Source organism: Pangasianodon hypophthalmus, chromosome 27 (assembly GCF_027358585.1).
Source record: "Pangasianodon hypophthalmus isolate fPanHyp1 chromosome 27, fPanHyp1.pri, whole genome shotgun sequence".
In the NCBI taxonomy this organism is placed as follows: Eukaryota; Metazoa; Chordata; class Actinopteri; order Siluriformes; family Pangasiidae; genus Pangasianodon; species Pangasianodon hypophthalmus.
The window spans coordinates 15,242,858-15,262,792 of NC_069736.1; the positions used below are offsets into that span (position 1 = coordinate 15,242,858).

General features: G+C 37.1%; 1 protein-coding gene and 1 long non-coding RNA gene across 2 annotated transcripts in view; one reads left to right on the plus strand and one right to left on the minus strand.

Moving 5' to 3' along the window:
* LOC128317613 (uncharacterized) overlaps nt 1-19,935 on the minus strand; it is an 81,637-nt gene that overhangs the window by 42,036 nt on the left and 19,666 nt on the right. The gene's annotated exons all lie outside the window — the stretch shown is intronic.
* The window catches only part of drd2b (dopamine receptor D2b), a 43,906-nt gene that overhangs the window by 16,269 nt on the left and 7,702 nt on the right, over nt 1-19,935 (plus strand). The window contains exons 2-4 of the mRNA XM_026922535.3: nt 10,625-10,931; nt 19,222-19,331; nt 19,778-19,914. Coding sequence (XP_026778336.3) covers nt 10,653-10,931; nt 19,222-19,331; nt 19,778-19,914 — 526 coding nt within the window. The 5' untranslated portion in view covers nt 10,625-10,652. The remainder of the gene's footprint in view (nt 1-10,624; nt 10,932-19,221; nt 19,332-19,777; nt 19,915-19,935) is intronic.

The window sequence follows — 19,935 nt, forward strand, 5'->3', positions numbered from 1 at the left end:
TACACCACCTGCTTACCAGATATTTTTTAGCCTTAGCCTTTAGGTTATCATACCATGAAAATTACAAACCGTAACACCTCTAATGCCATTTCTATAACTCAAGACAGTGATGGTGGAGGAGCTGCACTTCATGAATTTGCCTTCACAAATACACTCTGAGAGGCTGTTGGAGAGACTCCTATTCAGCTGAATCATACAGATGAAATTAACCACAAAGACAGCCCTAAGGTCTTTCTCGCCTTACCAGTTACTAACTTTTGACCTTTGAAAAGAAACATACAAAGGCCCAGTATCACTATAAAAGGGTGAATTTACACAATGCTTTAAGCATTGTTTAACATATTGTGCAGAAATGTCACTGCTTTTGTCCTACAAATTTGTTCTTTGAGCGGCTTGTGAGAAAAAAAAAAAACATGCCACATAGACCTAATTATGGAATTCTAAATCACAACACATGCTTGACCTTTGACCTTCAGTTGCAATCACACTTGCTGTGACAGCTCTGATCATCATGTCTTGTTCTCACTTGCATGTGTTTGTAAACCTCATTTTTGAATGTCCTTTAAGTGTTTGAACATCAGCAAACGCTACACATAACATAATAATAACAACTTATAAATAGAAAGCTGTCTAAAGCTGTCTGAATGGAAAATTGTCTAAAGCACTATTTGGTTTGCATTAGTTTTACATGGGGAGGTGGAGTTACTTCTATCCAAATCCGTAATCTAGGTTTTTTATGGACTGCATGGGCATACATCTGAGGTTTTAAGCTTTTTGTTCAGTATAAAGGCATTAAAGTATAAAGGCAATTGTAATTACTACAGATGTCCTCCAGTGGCATTACTTAACAGGCATGTCTGGAAATCTGAATTTAAGCAGACTTGTCTTGCTGACAATTACATGGAGCTTCCTCATTTCTTTATTTCACAATCAGCCTTTAGGTTGTTTTTAAAATTAGATTCTTTCAGTATTAATGTGAGACACCCAATTATTTTTCTTTAATACTGTTGAGTTGACATAGTATTATTACATAGCCATAAGGCATTATTGTGTATCTAATATTTTTCATTGTGCTGGAAATCAGCCAGTCTGACAGATTTTAAATAAATCTCACACATGACTGAACGAGACTCATACATGACACATGCGACAGAAAGGAAGATAGATGGGGAGGCTAGTTTCTTGGGGGTAGGGTGGTCAGAGAGCAAAGAGGTCAAAGAGCATCATGACCATCAGTAAGAAGCAGGAAACACACCTTCATTAAACCTAAGTGTCATGCTCCATTCATTTTCGCAGCTCGCCAGTCGGTAATTGTTACTTGACCTGTGCTGAAATTATCTTATTTATTCCCAGCAGCAGTCTAATCCCTCTCTGACCTGACGATATTCAAAATCTCTCAAGGGAGGAAGCAAAAGAGTTCTTGCATTCCCAGCACAACAGCTTTATATGTAAGTCAGTGAGTGTAAATAAATAGCGAAGAAAATGGGCTTTACACTGAAAGGATGTAAATGGAATAATAATAGTTCAAAGGTTGAGTGGAGGATTAGGGCACTTTATTGATAAATATAGCCACATTAAACAGGTTTTTGGTCTGAGCACATCCAAAAAGTAATTAGGCTGCTTAAATAACTCTGAGCTGACAATCCTGTGATAGTAATTCACAGTCAGCATTGTGTCAGTGGGGTTGAGTTGGAATTGACAGAAATTTGGTGCACGTACTTCAGATGCCAACTTAGATGCATCAAACACCATCACACCCCAAATTTAGACATGAAAAATGTGACAGGCAAGAGCCAAAGCTAATCAGGAAAGAGAGAGAAGGAAGGACCACAAGGAAGAACCAGTCAAATACTATAATAAACCAATGAAAGGAGCATGAGAGTGAGAGAGTACAATACAGGACAGAGCCAGGGTTTCTTGTAAAGCTTTTTTTTTTGTTTTTTGCATATTTAAGTGAAGTAAATTATAGTAATGTTGCTAATTATGCTTGTCAGTCATCATCATCATCATCATCATCATTATAGTTCAGCAGTAATTGCAATTTTCTATAGGAAAAAAACAGCCTACACCTCACAGCTCAGAACCAGTGGTGCAGAAATACATGCACCATTTAATTACATACAGTACATTAAATCTTTTCAAAAATTAACTTTCAAATAGTCATTTATGGCAGTTTTAATTGACATTTTAGAAAAAAGCCCTGCATAGGAACCATCCCATCATTCTGACCACGTTGTTCACTTGTAGGGAAATGAACATTAATTCGATTAATTCTGTTATATATATATATATATATATATATATATATATATATATATATATATATATAATTTAATTAGTCTACTAGTCAGAACAATAGACTCATTAGTGCAAACTCAACATTTCTAAGCTGCAAGCGCTTCAGTTTATCGCAATCCTATAGGCAAGATATTTCAAGTGAAAATGTCTATTTCCTTTTGAAATAATGGCTAATTCATTGCAAAGTAAGCTGGTTAAACTACAGCTAATGGTCGGCTTATGAACAATGTGACTCATTTACGGAAACCATATCGAGCAGTTCAAAATGAATAACCCCAAACAGAGGAAATGTCTGAAGCAGCACTGTTTTTAAATGTCCCAGTCATTCTTGGTAGTCCATGCAGAACTTTGGTGCTCAGTGTGATATCTGACACAGGTGCCATTTTGTCTGGTTGCTTGCATCAATCACTGATTTATTGAAGTGCTACTTTGTCCATGAAAAGAGCTTGTGCTCTGTGGGGTTGTCAAAATACTAAAATTTTCATTTTTATACCAATACCAGGTATTGAATAGTTTTGTATAGTTTTTGGTACCAATATGATACTATGGTCCACAAAAGCAAGACCAAAATTTTTACAGTTAAGTTCTCAATAAAATATTTAGTTTAAATCTAAGTCGAGGTTGCAGTGTTTGGCGGCCAGATATCTTGCCATGTTGCTTATCTTGGCTGTTTGCTGCATTAGCAAGGTAAGAAATTATTCTCAGATCCCACTCTGTGAATCTTTTCCACAGGTTGAAGGCATGAAACTTGTTTTCTTTATTCATGCACCTTCTGTTGGAGCCACTGTGAACATCTGGGTTTTGGGTTCCCCAGCTCTAGATTGTAGCTTGTAGTTAGTTACATGTTGAATCCCTTTTGCTCTGCCATATGCACTGGAAAATTGTAGTCTTTACTCAGACAACTGTTCTACCATGCTAACAGAAGTATGCATCAAAAATGCTGCACTGCTAGTATTGAGCTTTTTAATGCATTTATATAAGCTTCATTTGTCTGTAAGAATACGTAATATTTTCTGCTATTCCCTACACCAAGAATAAGTTGCCCACCGAGCTGGTGACCCTGAAAAGAACTAGTGCACTTAACTAGCTTTGCCAAATTAATAATGCCACAATCAGATATACTGCGATCTCTCTGTTGACTTAGCATGTCAGCATATGTCCAGTTTCTTGGGTTCTACAATCGACTAGAAATATCTATACACGGTTTGTAGAACCTAGAACAGATATCCTGAAGCTATCACCTCTTCAATAGCTTTTTATTTAACTACTAGAAGAAATTGAAAATGATCACTTCTTGAAAATGTTTCCAATGCGTTTTCTTTGAGACCTCATTCATAACAGTGACAGCATGATGAGACGGTGGAAAGAAAACATTTTTTTTCCCCACAGATTTCACAATAATAATATATAATTATAATAATAATAATAATAATGGTGAGTGGGGCTTTCATGCTGTAATTATGAGTGTCTTCGCAGGTGAACATGCATAAAGGTTTGATGTAAGAAAATCACTCAAAAATGGGTATTACTCAAAGAAAATTTTAAATAAAATGGGTCCATTCACACACTAGCCAGAAGAACTGGAAAAGTATTTCTCTGTGTTTTGTACAGTGTGTTCCTTGACTTTCTTATGTAGTAGTGCCAATTGCAGTGTGTAGTCTGTATCGGAAGAAAAATATATAAATACAAAAAACACAAGCATAAACCATCAGTTTCGTGTAATTTATCTCAGGTCTTCATTCATTCATCTTCAGCAACTGCTGTATCCTGAGCAGGGTCACTTTTCAGGTCTTTACAAACTATATTTTACTCACAGATGTAATGCGTGGCTCCCATATAGTGGGTTTTGCCATTGTAATAATGATAGTAATTAAATACTTCTATCGCTATCAAAGTAAGAATTATGCGAGTATGGCCTAGGACACCACGAATGTTGCGAGACAGCTGACAGCTAGCTAGTGAATGGAGGTGTCTTAGCTAACTGTGGAGGTGCACTAAGGAGATTGTTCAGGATGTTGCAAAGGTGGAATTTGATAGAACTTTGACTTTTATAGACATCAAGACTTAAATGAATACAATATGTTTGGCTTGAAAATTTATATACATTTTGTTATTTACATTACTGAATTTTTTTATTGATCCTAATTCTTGTGCGAGGAATAAAACACAACTAGACTGATGTAGGAAGTTAATCAGTGGGATGGTATCACCCTGAAGTTGATTATTTTCCGGTAATAGCTGAAGTGTTTTATTTTACTCAATTATTTTACTCTTATACCACATCAATTTGCCAACAATTACAATTATTTATTAATTATTGATTTTTATTTATTTATTAAAAAAAATGAAATTTTGTTGGACGTAGACTTCGATCACTTATCTATAGCAGCTATAAACAGTCATTCCAGAGGCACCGTGGCTTAGTGCTTAGCACATTTGCCACGCACCTCTGGGGTTAGGGGTTTGATTCCCGCCTCTGCCTTGTGTGCATGGAGTTTGCCTGTTCTCCCATGCTTCAGGGATTTCTTCCGGGTACTCTGGTTTCCTCCACCAGTCCAAAGACATGTGTTATAGGCTGATTGGCATCTCTAAATTGTCCATAGTGTGTGAATTTTTGTGCGATTGTGCCCCGCGATGGGTTGGCTCCCTGTCCAGGTTGTCCCCCACCTTCCCCCACCTTGTTTCCTGAGTCCCCTGGGATAGGCTCCAGGCTCCCCACGACCCTGAGTAGGATAAGCAGCACAGAAAATGGATGGATTGAAACAGTCATTCCATCTTGTCATGTTACCTATAAACCACAAAGCACAACGTCCTCGATTTTGAAGACATTCCAGTGTCTGTAAACCTAAAATTACAGCTTTACCCCTGACTATTAACAAGAAGTGATGCTAGAGACTCCTTCCAAAAATATGCCAAAAATACAGAAAACTTCACCTTTTAAACTATTATAGATCTTTCTTAGTTAAATAACATTTTAATCTATTTACCTGTAATTAAGCATGCATTCATTAGTAGTAAAACCATTTTTAGTGCTGTATTCGAGTGGTGGAAAACGAATGCCAAATTTTGAATACCAAATTTCCTACAAACAGGTGATAATGATATATTTGCAAATTGGGAAACTCAGGATTCTGAATGATATGAGTTTATGAGATGTGATGTATAACCTTTTACCTTTTCTGGTGAACTTGCTGTTATGTATAAATAAATGAGATGAAATAGATGAAAAAAAAACAGCTATCTTTTATCAGTTTCTGAATAACTGTTTAATAAGAATAGAGTGATGACGTTTTGGCAGGTTATAGTGATGCTGCAGTTTAGTGAAGTCTAAACTTGAAAAATGATTTACATACATAATGCATTTTAGTACGTGTTCCTGCATAATTCCAAGCACACATATTTCTAATTGTTTTTAATACATATTTGTTGCGGCTGTATCTTCCAACAAGCATCCAAACCGTGTAAAGTTGTATTTATTACTTCACCATCTGTACGTATAGCAAAACAGATGGGAGTGATTTAGCATTTCCTGTAGTAATGAAGCCAGAACATACTTTAATCTAGATATTCATCTAAAAGTGGCACAAGAAATCGTGAGTAATACATCATCACATTGTTTTACTTGATATGTGTGTGTGGTCTCTAGGTTCTGATTGCAAAGACTTTATTGATTATCCTCAGTTAATTCCACGTCACGCCTTTTTAAGTAATTAAATTGTGTGGATAATCTGTTAATAGAGGAAGATTGTCCTCTAGGGGAAAGGTTGTCTGGGTGATGAAGGTAGTTTTTTTTTTTTAAATTCAATTTACCTAAAAGTGAGTGTAATGGGGAGAATAAATGTGATAAATTAAGGAGAATAAAAGCATGAGGTTTAAGTTCGATGGTGAGCACAGATTGAGCACTAGTATCATATCTAATTCATCCGGTCCAGTTTAATTTTAGCCTCAGTATTATCACTTAGTCCAGTTTTTTTTTTTATTTATTTAAACAGATCAGAAGTCTGCCCCTAGATAAATGCCTCACTTTGTACATTTTAAATTATAAATTAAACTAGAAGTTGCCATAGAAAGGCTTAAATATTAAGCGTATGTAGCATAAGTTTGAAGGAAGATATTAGACATTATGAATATCTCAACACAAGGTTAGTCATGAAAGATAGTCTATCTGTGAAACCATATTGTTCTGGCAGTAACATTATAAAAGTGCTTCAGTGCTGTGTACTATGACAATTCAGTAAATATTGTGATACATTATGATTAGAATTACAATACACTGCATTACAGTTTACTGAAATATCAAACTACTGACCTCACTGTGACAAGTAGCTGATTTGGATGTTAAAATAGCGTTTTTGTGTGTAAAATATATTTTTGTTAAATTATTTGTGTGGCAGCCCAAAAGAAAGAAAAATTCTGAAGCTTTTCTATCAGTGATATAATTTGACACCTCCACTTTAAGAAGACATGAATATATTTCACGGAAAGAATGTTTTTATTTAGGTTACTTTGTAATCTTGCCTTGCAAATTGCTAATCTTGGTATTGCAAAGATCATTTTGCGTAAGGAGCTGGGTTAAAAAAGAGTCAGTCTGCATAAAGACATCTAAAAACTTGCTAGCTAAGTGCTATTTCATCACACAATGAATGTCATGATTTGATCAAACTGTTAGATTGCTATGTGCCATAGCTTAATGGACATAAACCTAGTCAGTTCAGTTTTTAATCAGATACCGGCTGTCAAAATTTCCGCGATGCACCATCCTCAAAACAGAGAAGAGCACTTGCGCACTCTATATAGACAATAGCAGTCAAAATTTTGCAGTGTTTAAAAATACATTAATAACAAGAAATTTAGCCAACTGGACAGAAGTGACTGAATGAGTCAGCTATTAATTCCCCATCGATGATCAGTGGAGTGAAGAAACGACGACGAGGCTTGTGTTTAAACACCGTGAGTGACTTTTACCCCAGGTGATGAGACAGAGACTGAAGTGGGTGGTGCTGATAATCAAAGTGAGAACATTGTAAACATAAAATTCCGTACAATTTAGCAATGTTGTTGTTGTTGTTGTTGTTGTTGTTGTGACACCAGTTTTGGTTTGACACCAATTTCGGGTTAAAGATAATCTGTAGTTTTCATAAGTACACACAGTATAAAATGTCAGAATAGGTTCATACGAAGGGTTTTCCCAGGCCACCACACAATTATGTTTCATGTTCATTTTTTTTATACGGGTTAATTAAAAATATTACCGAAGTCAGTTTATTTCTATTTATTTATTTTTTTACAGTTCGGTTAAATATTCTACTAAGTATAAACACTCTGTGCAGTATGATTGGGCAAGAAAATGATAAATATCAATTCAAATTTCTGATAGGTTTCAGGTATTTTCAGGTATCTGACTGGAACTGATTGATTGATATAGATCTTTTTTCCTTCCTTCTCACTGTTAAACATTTTATTGTCATTATTATTTAAATAAAAGTACTGAACTCAGTTCAGAAAAAAAACCATGAAACACTACAGTTTTTCCTTTCAGCATTGCCCTCTTTGCTCTGTGTCCTCCGCGTTGAGGGCGAGGGGGTTCACTGTTTTCTGTCTCAGCTCTCCAGTCACGCTCTATTTGTACATGCCCATCCTGACCCTGGTTCTGTGGTGCACCCATAATTGCTTGGCACTATGCTTTATGTGGCTGTGCAGCTCAGGAGGTGCTTGTTGTTGGTGCAGGCATGTGGATTGTGTGAGTGTGGTGGTGTTTTAAGACTTTATTAACATTTATTGGTTTTTTTTTTTGTAGCTTGTATTCTTGCTTTTTGTTTGTCCTTGCTGTTTTGTCTGGAGCGACCTTGAGTGTGAGGAGACTCATTGTTATGATTGTCTAGGTAGGGAGCAACAGAAACAAAAGAAAGAAAAGACAAACTTACCTAACTCCCTAACCCAAACAATGAATAAAAAAATCACCCTCTACAGCTTCCTGGCTAATATCAGACTAGAATGCTATGTATAAACATACTACACAGGTATTTGACTTGAAAACAGATAATATCCACTTTATCTCACACTTGAGATGAAAACGCACAACTGCAAAAAGTGGTGTTGCACATGGGTCTTGTCGGTGTTGATGACATGAAGAGGAAATAAACAGTAAGTAACAGATTATAACATTAATCTTGTGTACCAGGACAAAATTATTGAACAAAAAATGATTAAAGACTGATGAAAAAATGATTGAACAAAAAAAAAAATTATGAGTTACAATTTATGTAATTATCTGCAAACTGGCTAGTTACTATCTTAGACACTCTTTTTCAGTACTACCTTTTTCTTTTTCTTGCTTTAATTCTTCTAACTTACTGCGGTTACAGTACCCTCTTCTAAACACACTGTCATCTTAAGGCTACATCTCTCCTCTAGCACTCGATACCAGCAGCGGATAATGAATTAATAATAATCGTCACAAAATATTTCACTCACCATTTTATATAATTGCAATAATTAGATTTCATTCTTTGAGAGAAACATGCACAGCACAACTGACCACGTAAAATGTTCTTCTCTGAGTTGCGTGCAGTGGCATGTTTTACCCAGAGAGGTTAATAGAAATAAATTACCTGTCTGTTTTTCTGGTGAACCATAGCAGTTTATTTTGCTTGTTTGCTTGTTTAGGAGTTTGAAGGATTGTTTATTTATTTTTTTCTTCGTTTATTTAGTGATTTATTTGTTTATTTATTTGCTTGTTTGTTTGTTTTTGCCTGAAATATACTAGAATGCAAATATACAGTAATGTACAATATAAGTTCGTTTTAAAAGAGCACAATGCATTGTTCTTTATTTTTATTATAGATAATTTTTTATGATACGTGTCAATATGCATGCACTCGGTTCAGCAGAGAGCTCCTCTGCTCTCTGCTTCACTCTGAGGTGCTGAATTTAAAGAAGATAAAATTCGTTTTGTGTAAATTTCCCGATCAATATGAAAGAGTCTCTGCTTCTCTCTCTCAGACGAAATCAATGCTTTTCCGCTCAATGCACGTTATTGAAGGAGGAACGGCCGAGGTGTGCTGGTGAAATGTGGGTGTCTCAGCTATTATCCCTGCAAATGAAGATTAGCATGACGCTCAACAGTATTGTTTGAATTCACTGCTTGTTCCTGTTGTCTGACAGTTTAATAATCTGTGCAGCCCACAAACTCAAAAACATTCCTGATTGCATTTTTCAATATTTTATTCCTCTTGGTATCTGGCTGTAATCAAGTCTTGCATTTTAATTGTAATGAAAAGACGTAATTTGCCATCAGAAATGTCAAATTAATAAACATACAACGCTACTGCAAATTTCTTACTGCCAACCAGTGAACCTCTTGGTGGTACTTCAGTTTTAAACTGAACTGGTACTAGTTTTTTCAGTCCCACTGTGCTGTTGCTTTTTCAAAGCTGATGGATCAGAAGAATCAAATTGTTGATTCAATTTCTATAACAGCAGCTCTAACTGCTGCAAGGCAAATCACAGGTTTATATTAATGCATTCATTCTAATAATATAGCATTTCTAAAGTACAAACTTACACAGGGACTTGCAATTAACCAATAAAACCATATAATTGTTGATATTGTGAAGTGATCCATAAGGAGATGTTATCATTTATGGAAGGAGTCTCCAATGTCGATGCTTTGTAACAATCAGGAAGTTTTCAGCCATGGGAAAGTCTTCAGGACTTTGTTTTGCGGTTTCTTGGTTACAAGACATTTTTTGTCTTATTAACTTCACGAGGGAGAAAAAGAGAGAGGGAAAGTCAATTTATAGTTGTTATAACATAAGTGACAACAGGAAATACCTTGTTTTGTGGACATTCAACAATAGTAAATGTAACTACAAATGCATAAGAAGTACAGCATTACGTTCTTTAGTAAATGTAGTATTGTAATTGTTGGCAAATTGCTGTGGCATAAGAAGAATAAAACATTTCAGAATGTGCTATTATTGAAAAATAATAATAAACTTCAAGGTCGTAACAGTAACGCCGCTTTGCATCGGGCCTCATCACTCCACCTCTTTGCTGATTATTTCCGTACTTGATAAATAAATGAGAAAAATAACTAAACATTAATGTTCAGCAATTGATGCACCTTCAGTAGCTTGTCTATTAATTTGTCGCATCTCATATCGATATCGACAACTTTATGGCATATTACAAATGTGTCCTTATTGTGCAGCACTACTGCCAACCCTTTTTGAACTATTCTATATTGTTTGATATTGCTTTTGTGAAATTTGTCAATACATGATATGGTTCCCAGTCTTCTGACAGATTATACTCTCTCTCTCAGTTTCAGACATCTTTCCTGGTAGCAGCTCATGGATTTCCTCGCGGAATATGGCATCAATGAGACCTACCATGACAACACGAGTGAGGCTTTCAATGGCACGGACATTGAAGCCAAGCACCAGTACAACTATTATGCCATGCTCTTGACGCTGCTCATCTTCGTCATCGTCTTCGGCAACGTTTTGGTGTGTATGGCCGTCTCCCGAGAGAAGGCACTGCAGACCACCACTAATTACCTGATTGTAAGCCTTGCTGTGGCAGATCTCCTGGTGGCTACATTGGTTATGCCTTGGGTAGTGTATCTGGAGGTAAGAACCATTTTCATCCTTACAGTACATTATGTTAATCCAGAATATACTGAGTTTAAGATAGCAGTTTGAAAAGTGTGTTTGCGTTATCACGCAAGAATAACTCAATCTTCCTTCTCAGCTCCCATGCCCTGTTGGTGCCGGGTGTTGAGGAACTCATTTCATTTTATCTTCAGCATAACTGGCTCCTTTCACACTTGACATTTTTCCTCCTCTATGGGAAGTGACTGCTTTTAAAAAGTGCTGCCTTCAGCTTTTTTTTTTTTTTTTTTTTTTTTTTTTTTTGTCAGAGCAGAGGGCTTTCAGAAGTTAAAAAAGTTCAGCTTTCCAGAAAAGCGCCAAGTAATTTCACGTCTTTTTCTTCTAAACAGTCAGGTCGCAACTTGGGGGGGAGAAAAAAAAACAAGCCAGAAAAACCAACATGGAGGTTCATCTTTGCAGTTAGTCCATCTTTAACAGCTGCAAAGCCTACAGTGGTCTGTCTCCTGTAACGTACTGTGAGATGAGAGTCAACGTAGTATACGAGAGAGCATGGGGTTTATTAAGGGTGATCCAATATTCGTAATCAAGGTTCATTGCAGGGGACAAAGTATCTGCAGACAGGGTTAAACATGGACAATCCATGCTTCTTGACTAATAAGGCAGGCACAGTTCAAAATACAGAAGGCATTAAGGAAAACTTAAGACACGGATGCATGTCAAGACTTTAGTGACAAGGCATAGAAACATCATTGTAGAAATAGACAAACTAATCAATGGCTACCACAAAAGCGATGAATACAATCAATGAAGACCAGACATTGTGCACGTCGCTATGGCAACCTTAACATGAAGGGTGAATGTGTGACATGTTCCAAGGCAAAGAACAGCCAAGCTGCCCCGATGCTAGCCATAGTTAGACTAAATGTTGAACGTTATTATTGAGCATAATTATATCGGCTTGTGATCTTGTGCTAGTTAGATGGTAGCATTGTTATGGTTACAGTGATTGTTGTAGGTGTTCTGGCTCTGTGCTTATAAGCTTACGTCAAGGGAACTGTGTCCTTTGTCCTTGGCACATGCAGTACTACGGTATAAACCGAGTCCACAAAGGTTCCACAGAAACCTATACCACACAACCTAAACTGCAAATCACAAAACTAAGTACCATTATGGGTACTTTAATAAGTATAAATGTTAATTTATTTAATATTAGAAATTTTATAATGTTAAAAAAATTCTTTAAATATCAAACATTAGGTTTGCGTAGTCACCAGCTTATGAAATCTTGTATTTTCTTAGATAATCCTACAATCATATTGTGGTTTTATAATTCCTTGTGTATTTTAATGATGCAGAGTTACTAATGTTTGTGAGGCATGAAAGCTTTTAGATGTGAATAAAAAGTAGTAAAAAGAAGTCTTATTTAACCAAAACGGTGAAAAAGAACAGCCGGCATCGTCTAATTGCACAGAGCAAGAAAAAAAACCTTCTTATGGAAGCAAAAGATGTCCTTATGCATGCACAAAAAGCCCTCGGTTTTAAAGCCCACACATGTGCAGCTTGTCTGAAACGTGTGCAAGTCTTCGTAAGGCAAGGGACATTAAAATGAAAGCGAAGTCTCAGAGGTTTCAGGAAAATCATGATAGTTAGTCACAAATGATTTTCCGCATTTTATTCATTCATTAATGAAAAGAATAGAGAGGTGGTAGAAAGGAAAATTGTTGTATGCTGTATAAAATACTGTATGCTGTTTTCACAATGGTCCTGATTTTAAATAAGGAAACTGATTTACAAAAATAGCCTATTCTTTAAAGCTCAAAGTAGATGACATATGATAGGATATATATTCAAATATTCATTGCCCTGTCATACATAGACTTCTGGGTGACAGATGACACAACGTTTCACTTGTTTTGCCAACATTTTTTTGGCAGCGTATGCTTAAGAAGCATGCAAGACAGCCAAGATAACAATTTGTAATGCAAACATACTGTATTTGCATAACCAAACTGATCTATTTTGTTCTGGAGCTGGCACCAAGCATGGGATTTTTATAGCAGTGATACAGTTTGTTTTTCAAATTTATTATTATTATTATTATTATTATTATTATAATTTTGTTTGTCTGAGCCCATGTTCAAGGCTGTGGGTGTTTGCTAATGCTGTAAGCTTACTGAAAATTGCAATCAAAAATAAGTAATTCTGTTATCACTGTGAGGCATTTGGTTATTATCAATCATAATAATCTTGGGAGCAGGGTAGCATTCAGTGCATTTATTACCTCTGACAGATAAAGAGACTAAGTGGATAGACAGACTATTTACCCACACAAGGAAATGTTGACCATACACACTACATAACGTGTACTTACAGCCCTTTCAGTGTTCGACTTGTGTCAAAGTTACCCCCCCCCCACACCCCCACCCAACACACGCACCCCCCCCACCCCCTGACTCAACACCCACACAACCCCACCCAACACCCTAAACCCCACTCCCCAACCCAACACCCTAAACCCCACTCCCCCACCCAACACCCTAAACCCCACTCCCCAACCCAACACCCTAAACCCCACTCCCCCACCCAACACCCTAAACCCCACTCCCCAACCCAACCCCCTAAACCCCTCTCCCCAACCCAACCCCCTAAACCCCACTCCCCCATCCAACACCCTAAACCGCCCAAACACCCTCAACGCTTTCACAAGATCACAAATAAACGGCACTAATTTTTGTCCAATCTGATGTCTAGCAATCTGTGTAGTTATTTGGTGTTTTTGTGGATGATTTACAAATGATATAACAGGCAAAGTACGTGGAGGAAACAACATTCAGATTAGTTTTTTGTATGTGCTAACTGTTAGCCAATGAAGAACTTGATTCACAAAGAGACTCCCTGAAAAGTAAACCTGAATTTTGCCAAATGTATGTGTAATTATTCAGTAAAAGAATATAGATATGAGTGTGAGTTCTGTTCATGATGTTAAAGGGGACCTAAAAGAAAAACCTTTTTGCAAGCTGTTTAAAGGTTATTGCCATCTGAGGTCCAACTTTACTGTGGTAATATTCCAAATAATCTCAGTAGTCTAGATATACTGAAATCATTTTCAGAAATTTCAGTGAAATGGTTTTAATTTGTCTGCGAATGCCAGAAAAAGCTTCTGCAAATTTAATACCTGACATTTGGTCTTATTTAAACAATTTATGCACACTCACGTACACACGTAACTTTAAAGCTGAGGTAAATCACACTGCTAAATTATTCTGGGGCTAGATCTAGATCGGACTACATGTTTGTTTTTGAAACACCCACTTTCCACAAGCCAATCAGTTCAAGCAAATCACTGGATAAAACCAAAGCCACACCCACCCAAATATGCCAATTCACTTAGAAATAGGTTACGTTGCAGAAGAAAAATGCTTTGGAATTTCTGTTTTCACATTGTCTTTAAGTAATGAAACACATTTTGTTACGTTAATACTGATTGTCTTGACCCAGATGCTGTAACTGGTTATGTGACATTAGGCACAGCTAGAGGTGCCAGAAACAATGCCCCAAATAGCACCTCTACAACACTGTGACAGAATAAGTAGGTGGCTAAAGGTAATCCAAGAGATGGGCAGCATCTACCTCTGATTTTGCCAGCATCCTCTTTTCAGCCACTTTCTCCTTTGAGTTCTGGGTCAGACCTCTGACAGGTCTAGCAGTCCCTGAGCTAATAATAACAACAATAGCCTTGGCACCTAATTTTAAACTGCACCATGCAGCTGCCATCCAAATAAATAAAAACTGAAATTTTTAGCATATCTGGACCTACAGGTAAGCAGTGTGTCCATTGTTTCTTCTTTACTGTTACCTCATTTATCTAAAAAATTTGAGTTAATCTTTAAAAGTTCATAGGCCTGTTGCTGGTGCAAAATGAGAAATGACTAACTCGTCAGGCTAATTTGGTAGTTTTGCCACAGTTCATGTAGTGGACCAGCTCTGATATATCCACATTGCTACGGAGTCTCTACTGATACAAGCCTTTACAGGTATTTCAAGATATCTTGCAATTCAAGGTATCATCTAGTTCAAGGTATCATGCAAGGTATCTGCAAGAGCCCTCTTGATTCACTGGTAGCTGTCCTTCCAGTAGTTAGCATTAGACTTGTGACATTGTGTGAAATATACTATTGTTCAATGCAATCACCGTTTGACAATAGTATTGTCAGTGTTGAGGGGGGAGAGGGTCATCTGAGCCTTTTCACACCACCCTCAGTGGGAGCAGTGCATGGTAGCTTTATACTGTTTTGAGATTTGCGATACAATGATTATGTTTTTTTTTTAAATCCCTTTATGTTCAAGTCCATGTGTAAGTTGTTACTATAGCAATACTAGAATGAGCACATTAATTTAAACCTGTGTTTTGCCGTGCAGCTGGAACTACTGTCAGAGCTGCTGTTATAGAGATCTAATCAACACCTTCTGACTAATCAGAATCAAGAATTTAACAGCACTGTGGTATAAATGTGCATTATTGCTGCCAGATCATCCATTATCCATTCAGCAGTCATAGAGATCATTGCCAACGTACCATACAGTGTCTACTGATTGGCTAAAGATGTTCTTGCTCTTTTAAATAATGGTTGACAGATTGGACCATTAGATCCATTTTACAGTTTGGCAGTTAGGCATTAAGGACAGAAATGGCTTTGATCCATTAGTTGTTTACATGTTTTGAACTTTTCAAGGATCTATAAAATGAATGGCAGTAAGCTGGAGCCATTTTTATCAATAAAAAAACAATTGCAAGTGCTTATGCACAATGATAATGGCATCCCAAAGCCTGCAGCTCTTTGCAGAATATATCTTTGTAACCTAATTATAATATCTTCTAATAAATTGATCGAAGGCCAAATACGCAAAGAAAGCTGAAAGCAGGAGTCAAGAGAAAGTCTGTATGTGGAAATGGAAACATTTATACATGGATCTGGAGCAGGAATACACCTGGGGGAGCCAGATCATAACAGGGCATCAAACACACACTCACACAGACTTGCATATTCTCACAAACAGGGAACTGAGAGTAGGCAATTCACCTACCATGATTTTGGGGGGGGTGGCCAGAAACCGGAGACCCTAAAGGAAACCCACATGGACACAACATAAAGGAACTTCCAAGAGTTGTCAGAGCTTAGGAATGAACCCCACACTCTGGAACTGTGAGGCAGCAATAATAGCATTTGTACCAGCATACAACCTGGAAATAAATAATTAGTGAAACAGACCAGACCGGAAAGTTGATATGGGAACTAACAATGCATCAATATGGATACTTGTGTGATACCAACCTCCGATACCACATGATACTATGTTATGTAAACCAAGTGTACACTGTCACGTAAAAGAACAGATGCCAAACTGTGCTCTATTAAAATATCAAGCAGAGATACTACAGAATACTCCTACAATACAAGTAACCTGATAAAATATCTTACACATAATACTTAGCATGAGGAGTTTATTGCAGCAAATGCTGGCTATTAAAAATTTCTACAGACAACACTAGGCGAATGAAAAGAACAACTCTTACCCAGTATGTTGTTCTTGACGATCAGCTATGATTGGTCCTTGACAACGAGGGATTCAAATGCAATGGAAACGAAACACTGTTGTACAGAATTGAACTTTTTTTTTTTCGAAAGTGAAACAAAACCCACTCAATCCAAGGTAAATAATGTAGCTAGCTAATGCACTTTTTTTTTTAAATAGTATAACAGATAAATAAAACATTCCCTGACATCCCTGATTGAGTAATACTAAATTGGTTACTCAGTATCAGTGCATTCCTAATGGGAACTCTCATAAAATGTAACAAGCATAATTATTTATGATGCACTAATGGGTGCACAGAAAGACAGCAGGTGTGAGTGATAACAAGGAGGTCAATAAGCAATAAGATGTAGACATGACAGCCTACACCCTCCATATCGCTAACAACACTCCAGCAGGCTTCTCTGAGAAACGCCCCACCTCCTAATTCACATGCTGCTATTCATACATGTGTTGGATTGCTGGTGTTACCCAATGCACTTAAGTGTTGATGTTGAGTCAAGTACTTGAAGCTTGGCCAAAGGATGTTTTTCAGTGTTTGTATAGTGTGAGTAATACCTTGGTGCAAAAGCTGTGTGCATACAGGTAATAAAACTGGTCACTTACCCTCTAAGGTACATAAGCCTTTTGTGTTTGACAAGACACAGAACTGAATCGGTCTCCTGAGCCCACGGAATATCCTCGTCTGCCTCTTACAGGGCAGGAACCAGGGCTATTGTGGCTCCTGATTCACTTAGTCAAATTGAATCTCAGTTGGCTCACCTGATGTTGAATACATTGCTATTTCAGGCAATGGCTCTATTCTGTTTTTTGCAGTTTGCAGAAAAACAGTCAAAGGTCAGCTACACAGTAAGAAGATTGCCACGGAATTTCCCCTGTGTGTGAATATACCAAGCATACGAATCAGTCTTTATGTGGGCACTAAAGAGTCCATAGAAAGGCAGAAACAGTGAGCGATAATGAGCAGTTGTCAGTCAGTTGATGGGGAGTAAGCTAGTAAAGACAAGTGTGATGTATGAATGGTAGGTCTTTCAAGATGGCTGACATTTTATAGCATAAAAATAGAAGGATAACAGAAACATTACATAACACCACCAATCTCACTGTCAGTTTGAGAGACCAATTTCCTAAAGGACCATGGTTCAGGGAAGGAAAAATTATAAATTTATAAGCTGTCCCACTGCACAAATGGAAGCTTCTAATAAGCCTTATTAACATAATATTAATAACTAATATAGCCTTATTGCCCAGAAACCTAATTAACTAGGCAAAAAAGTAGTAGCTAATGTAATGCAACATATAGCAAGCTGTCTAGCTAGTACAAAAGGGAAACAAGCAAGTTTGTTATCATCTACTAACAAAGTTTTTGATGTAGCACACTGTGTTTGCACCTTCCAAAAGAGTCAGCAAGTCATTGGGAAATGTCGCGGCTATGAGCTGTGATGTTCTGTACTCGCATCACACGTAAAAGATGTTCGAGTTTGAGTAGCATCTTTATTTTCTCTCTATATATTTAACCTTGAGGTGATTGTGTGTCATTAGCAGGAGAGTATGACACTTTTGCTGGGTTCTGTCAGTGTTTTCACGTACATATGTGTTCCTGATTCTGAAAAGATGGTCTGTCATATGTGCACAGCTGTAGTGCAGCAGGCGGTTGGATTTGCAAGCATGTACTAGAGTTAAAGCATCACACCACTGTGCCCAAACAGGGCTGGGCAATATGATGATATATTAGCGATATTATGATAAATTATGCTACAGTACACTTTTCTGGGATATCGCAGGTATCATGATATCTTTTTCTTAGATTTTTTTAAACAACAATTTCAGACTCTGATTGGAAGAAGCTTTTTTTATGTTAAAATTTTGAGGGTATCTTTGAATCTTAAAATTGTAATTTAAATGTATTTTTTCTCCTTCTTTTTAATTTTTTAGACATTAAATAAACCAATAAACCTCAGTGAACATACTAATAAATATAGGTTGTAATGTAATTGAGACAGATATAGTGCTAGATAGATAGATAGATAGCACATATGTGGCAATATATATTCAGAGAGAGTGAACTGACACAAATGTCAAACTTGCATTAGTCTTAATAATTTTTTTTTAATGCCTCCTTCACTTTCCTGATATATTGCTTTATCATCAGAGAGGAAGTTTGATGTTTCACCAAAAATTGAATGCAAATAAAATTTCATTGCTTGTACATTTGTACTGATTCATCCATTCAGACAGGCAGATGGCATCTGAAAAATGTTCCTGCAAAAGCAATACACACCATGCCCAGATTAGTCTTGCAAATAAGCATTTAACTGCATCTGGGAGGTGTTTTTTTTTTGTCTGTCCTCAGCGGTTTTGCTTGGAACAAGACCAGCAATAAACGAGATCAAACACGTTTCCTATGCATAAATACTCCATCAAACTGTGATGTGGAGGGAGCTTTGTATTTTAAGCATCTGTGTACACATTTATAAGCCTGTCTGTTTGTGCGTCTAGACAGATAAAATGAAATTAAATACTCTTTTAAGGTCAATATGTTTCAGAGGATATTTTCTGAAAATTATATGTAGCTGCTTTTTCTTTACTATCATTATTACATAATTAATCATAGCAAAGGTTTTAAGTGGTATTTTTAGCCTCATCCTCTCCAGTGATTCAGTTCAATCTGTGTGTGTGTGTGTGTGCGTGTGTGTGTGTGCGTGTATTGCAGGTGGTGGGCGAGTGGCGCTTCAGTAAAATTCACTGTGACATTTTTGTCACTCTGGACGTCATGATGTGCACGGCCAGCATTCTTAATCTGTGTGCAATTAGTATTGACAGGTAGGTCTCCCATGAAATTGCCATCAATCCTGAGAAATGGCCTCACTAAATGATGTGCAAATTGCGGATCAGCGAGTTTTTGTTTGCTAGTGAGGGACAGACTCAGAGAGAGAGAGATGGTTTGCTTTTATTGAGTGTAAAAAAGTTAAACTTCGGGCTGTGAAGGTTGTTTGGACAATTAATTAAAACAGCAAATGGTCTGAAGGCAACTGGACAGGATTTGCTTTATGGATTTGGTGAGGTCATTGCTGTCTGTGGCGTGGAGAAAACTGGATTATAATGATGTTCAGAAAAAAAAACTGTCAAAATGAAAGGCAGCTATGCTAGTCACTGCTGTCATAGCATGTCTCTATTTTATTTTTTGCGTCCCCTGTCTTTCTGACACACTCTTTGTCTTCATCCTTCTCGCTATTCCTCCCTCCCACCCTGCTAAACCACTCCTGCAGGTACACAGCTGTTGCCATGCCACTGTTGTACAACACACGGTACAGCTCGAAGCGCCGTGTCACCGTTATGATCTCGGTGGTTTGGGTTCTGTCCTTTGCCATCTCCTGCCCCCTATTGTTTGGGCTAAACAACACAGGTATTTTCTTACTTTTTTCAA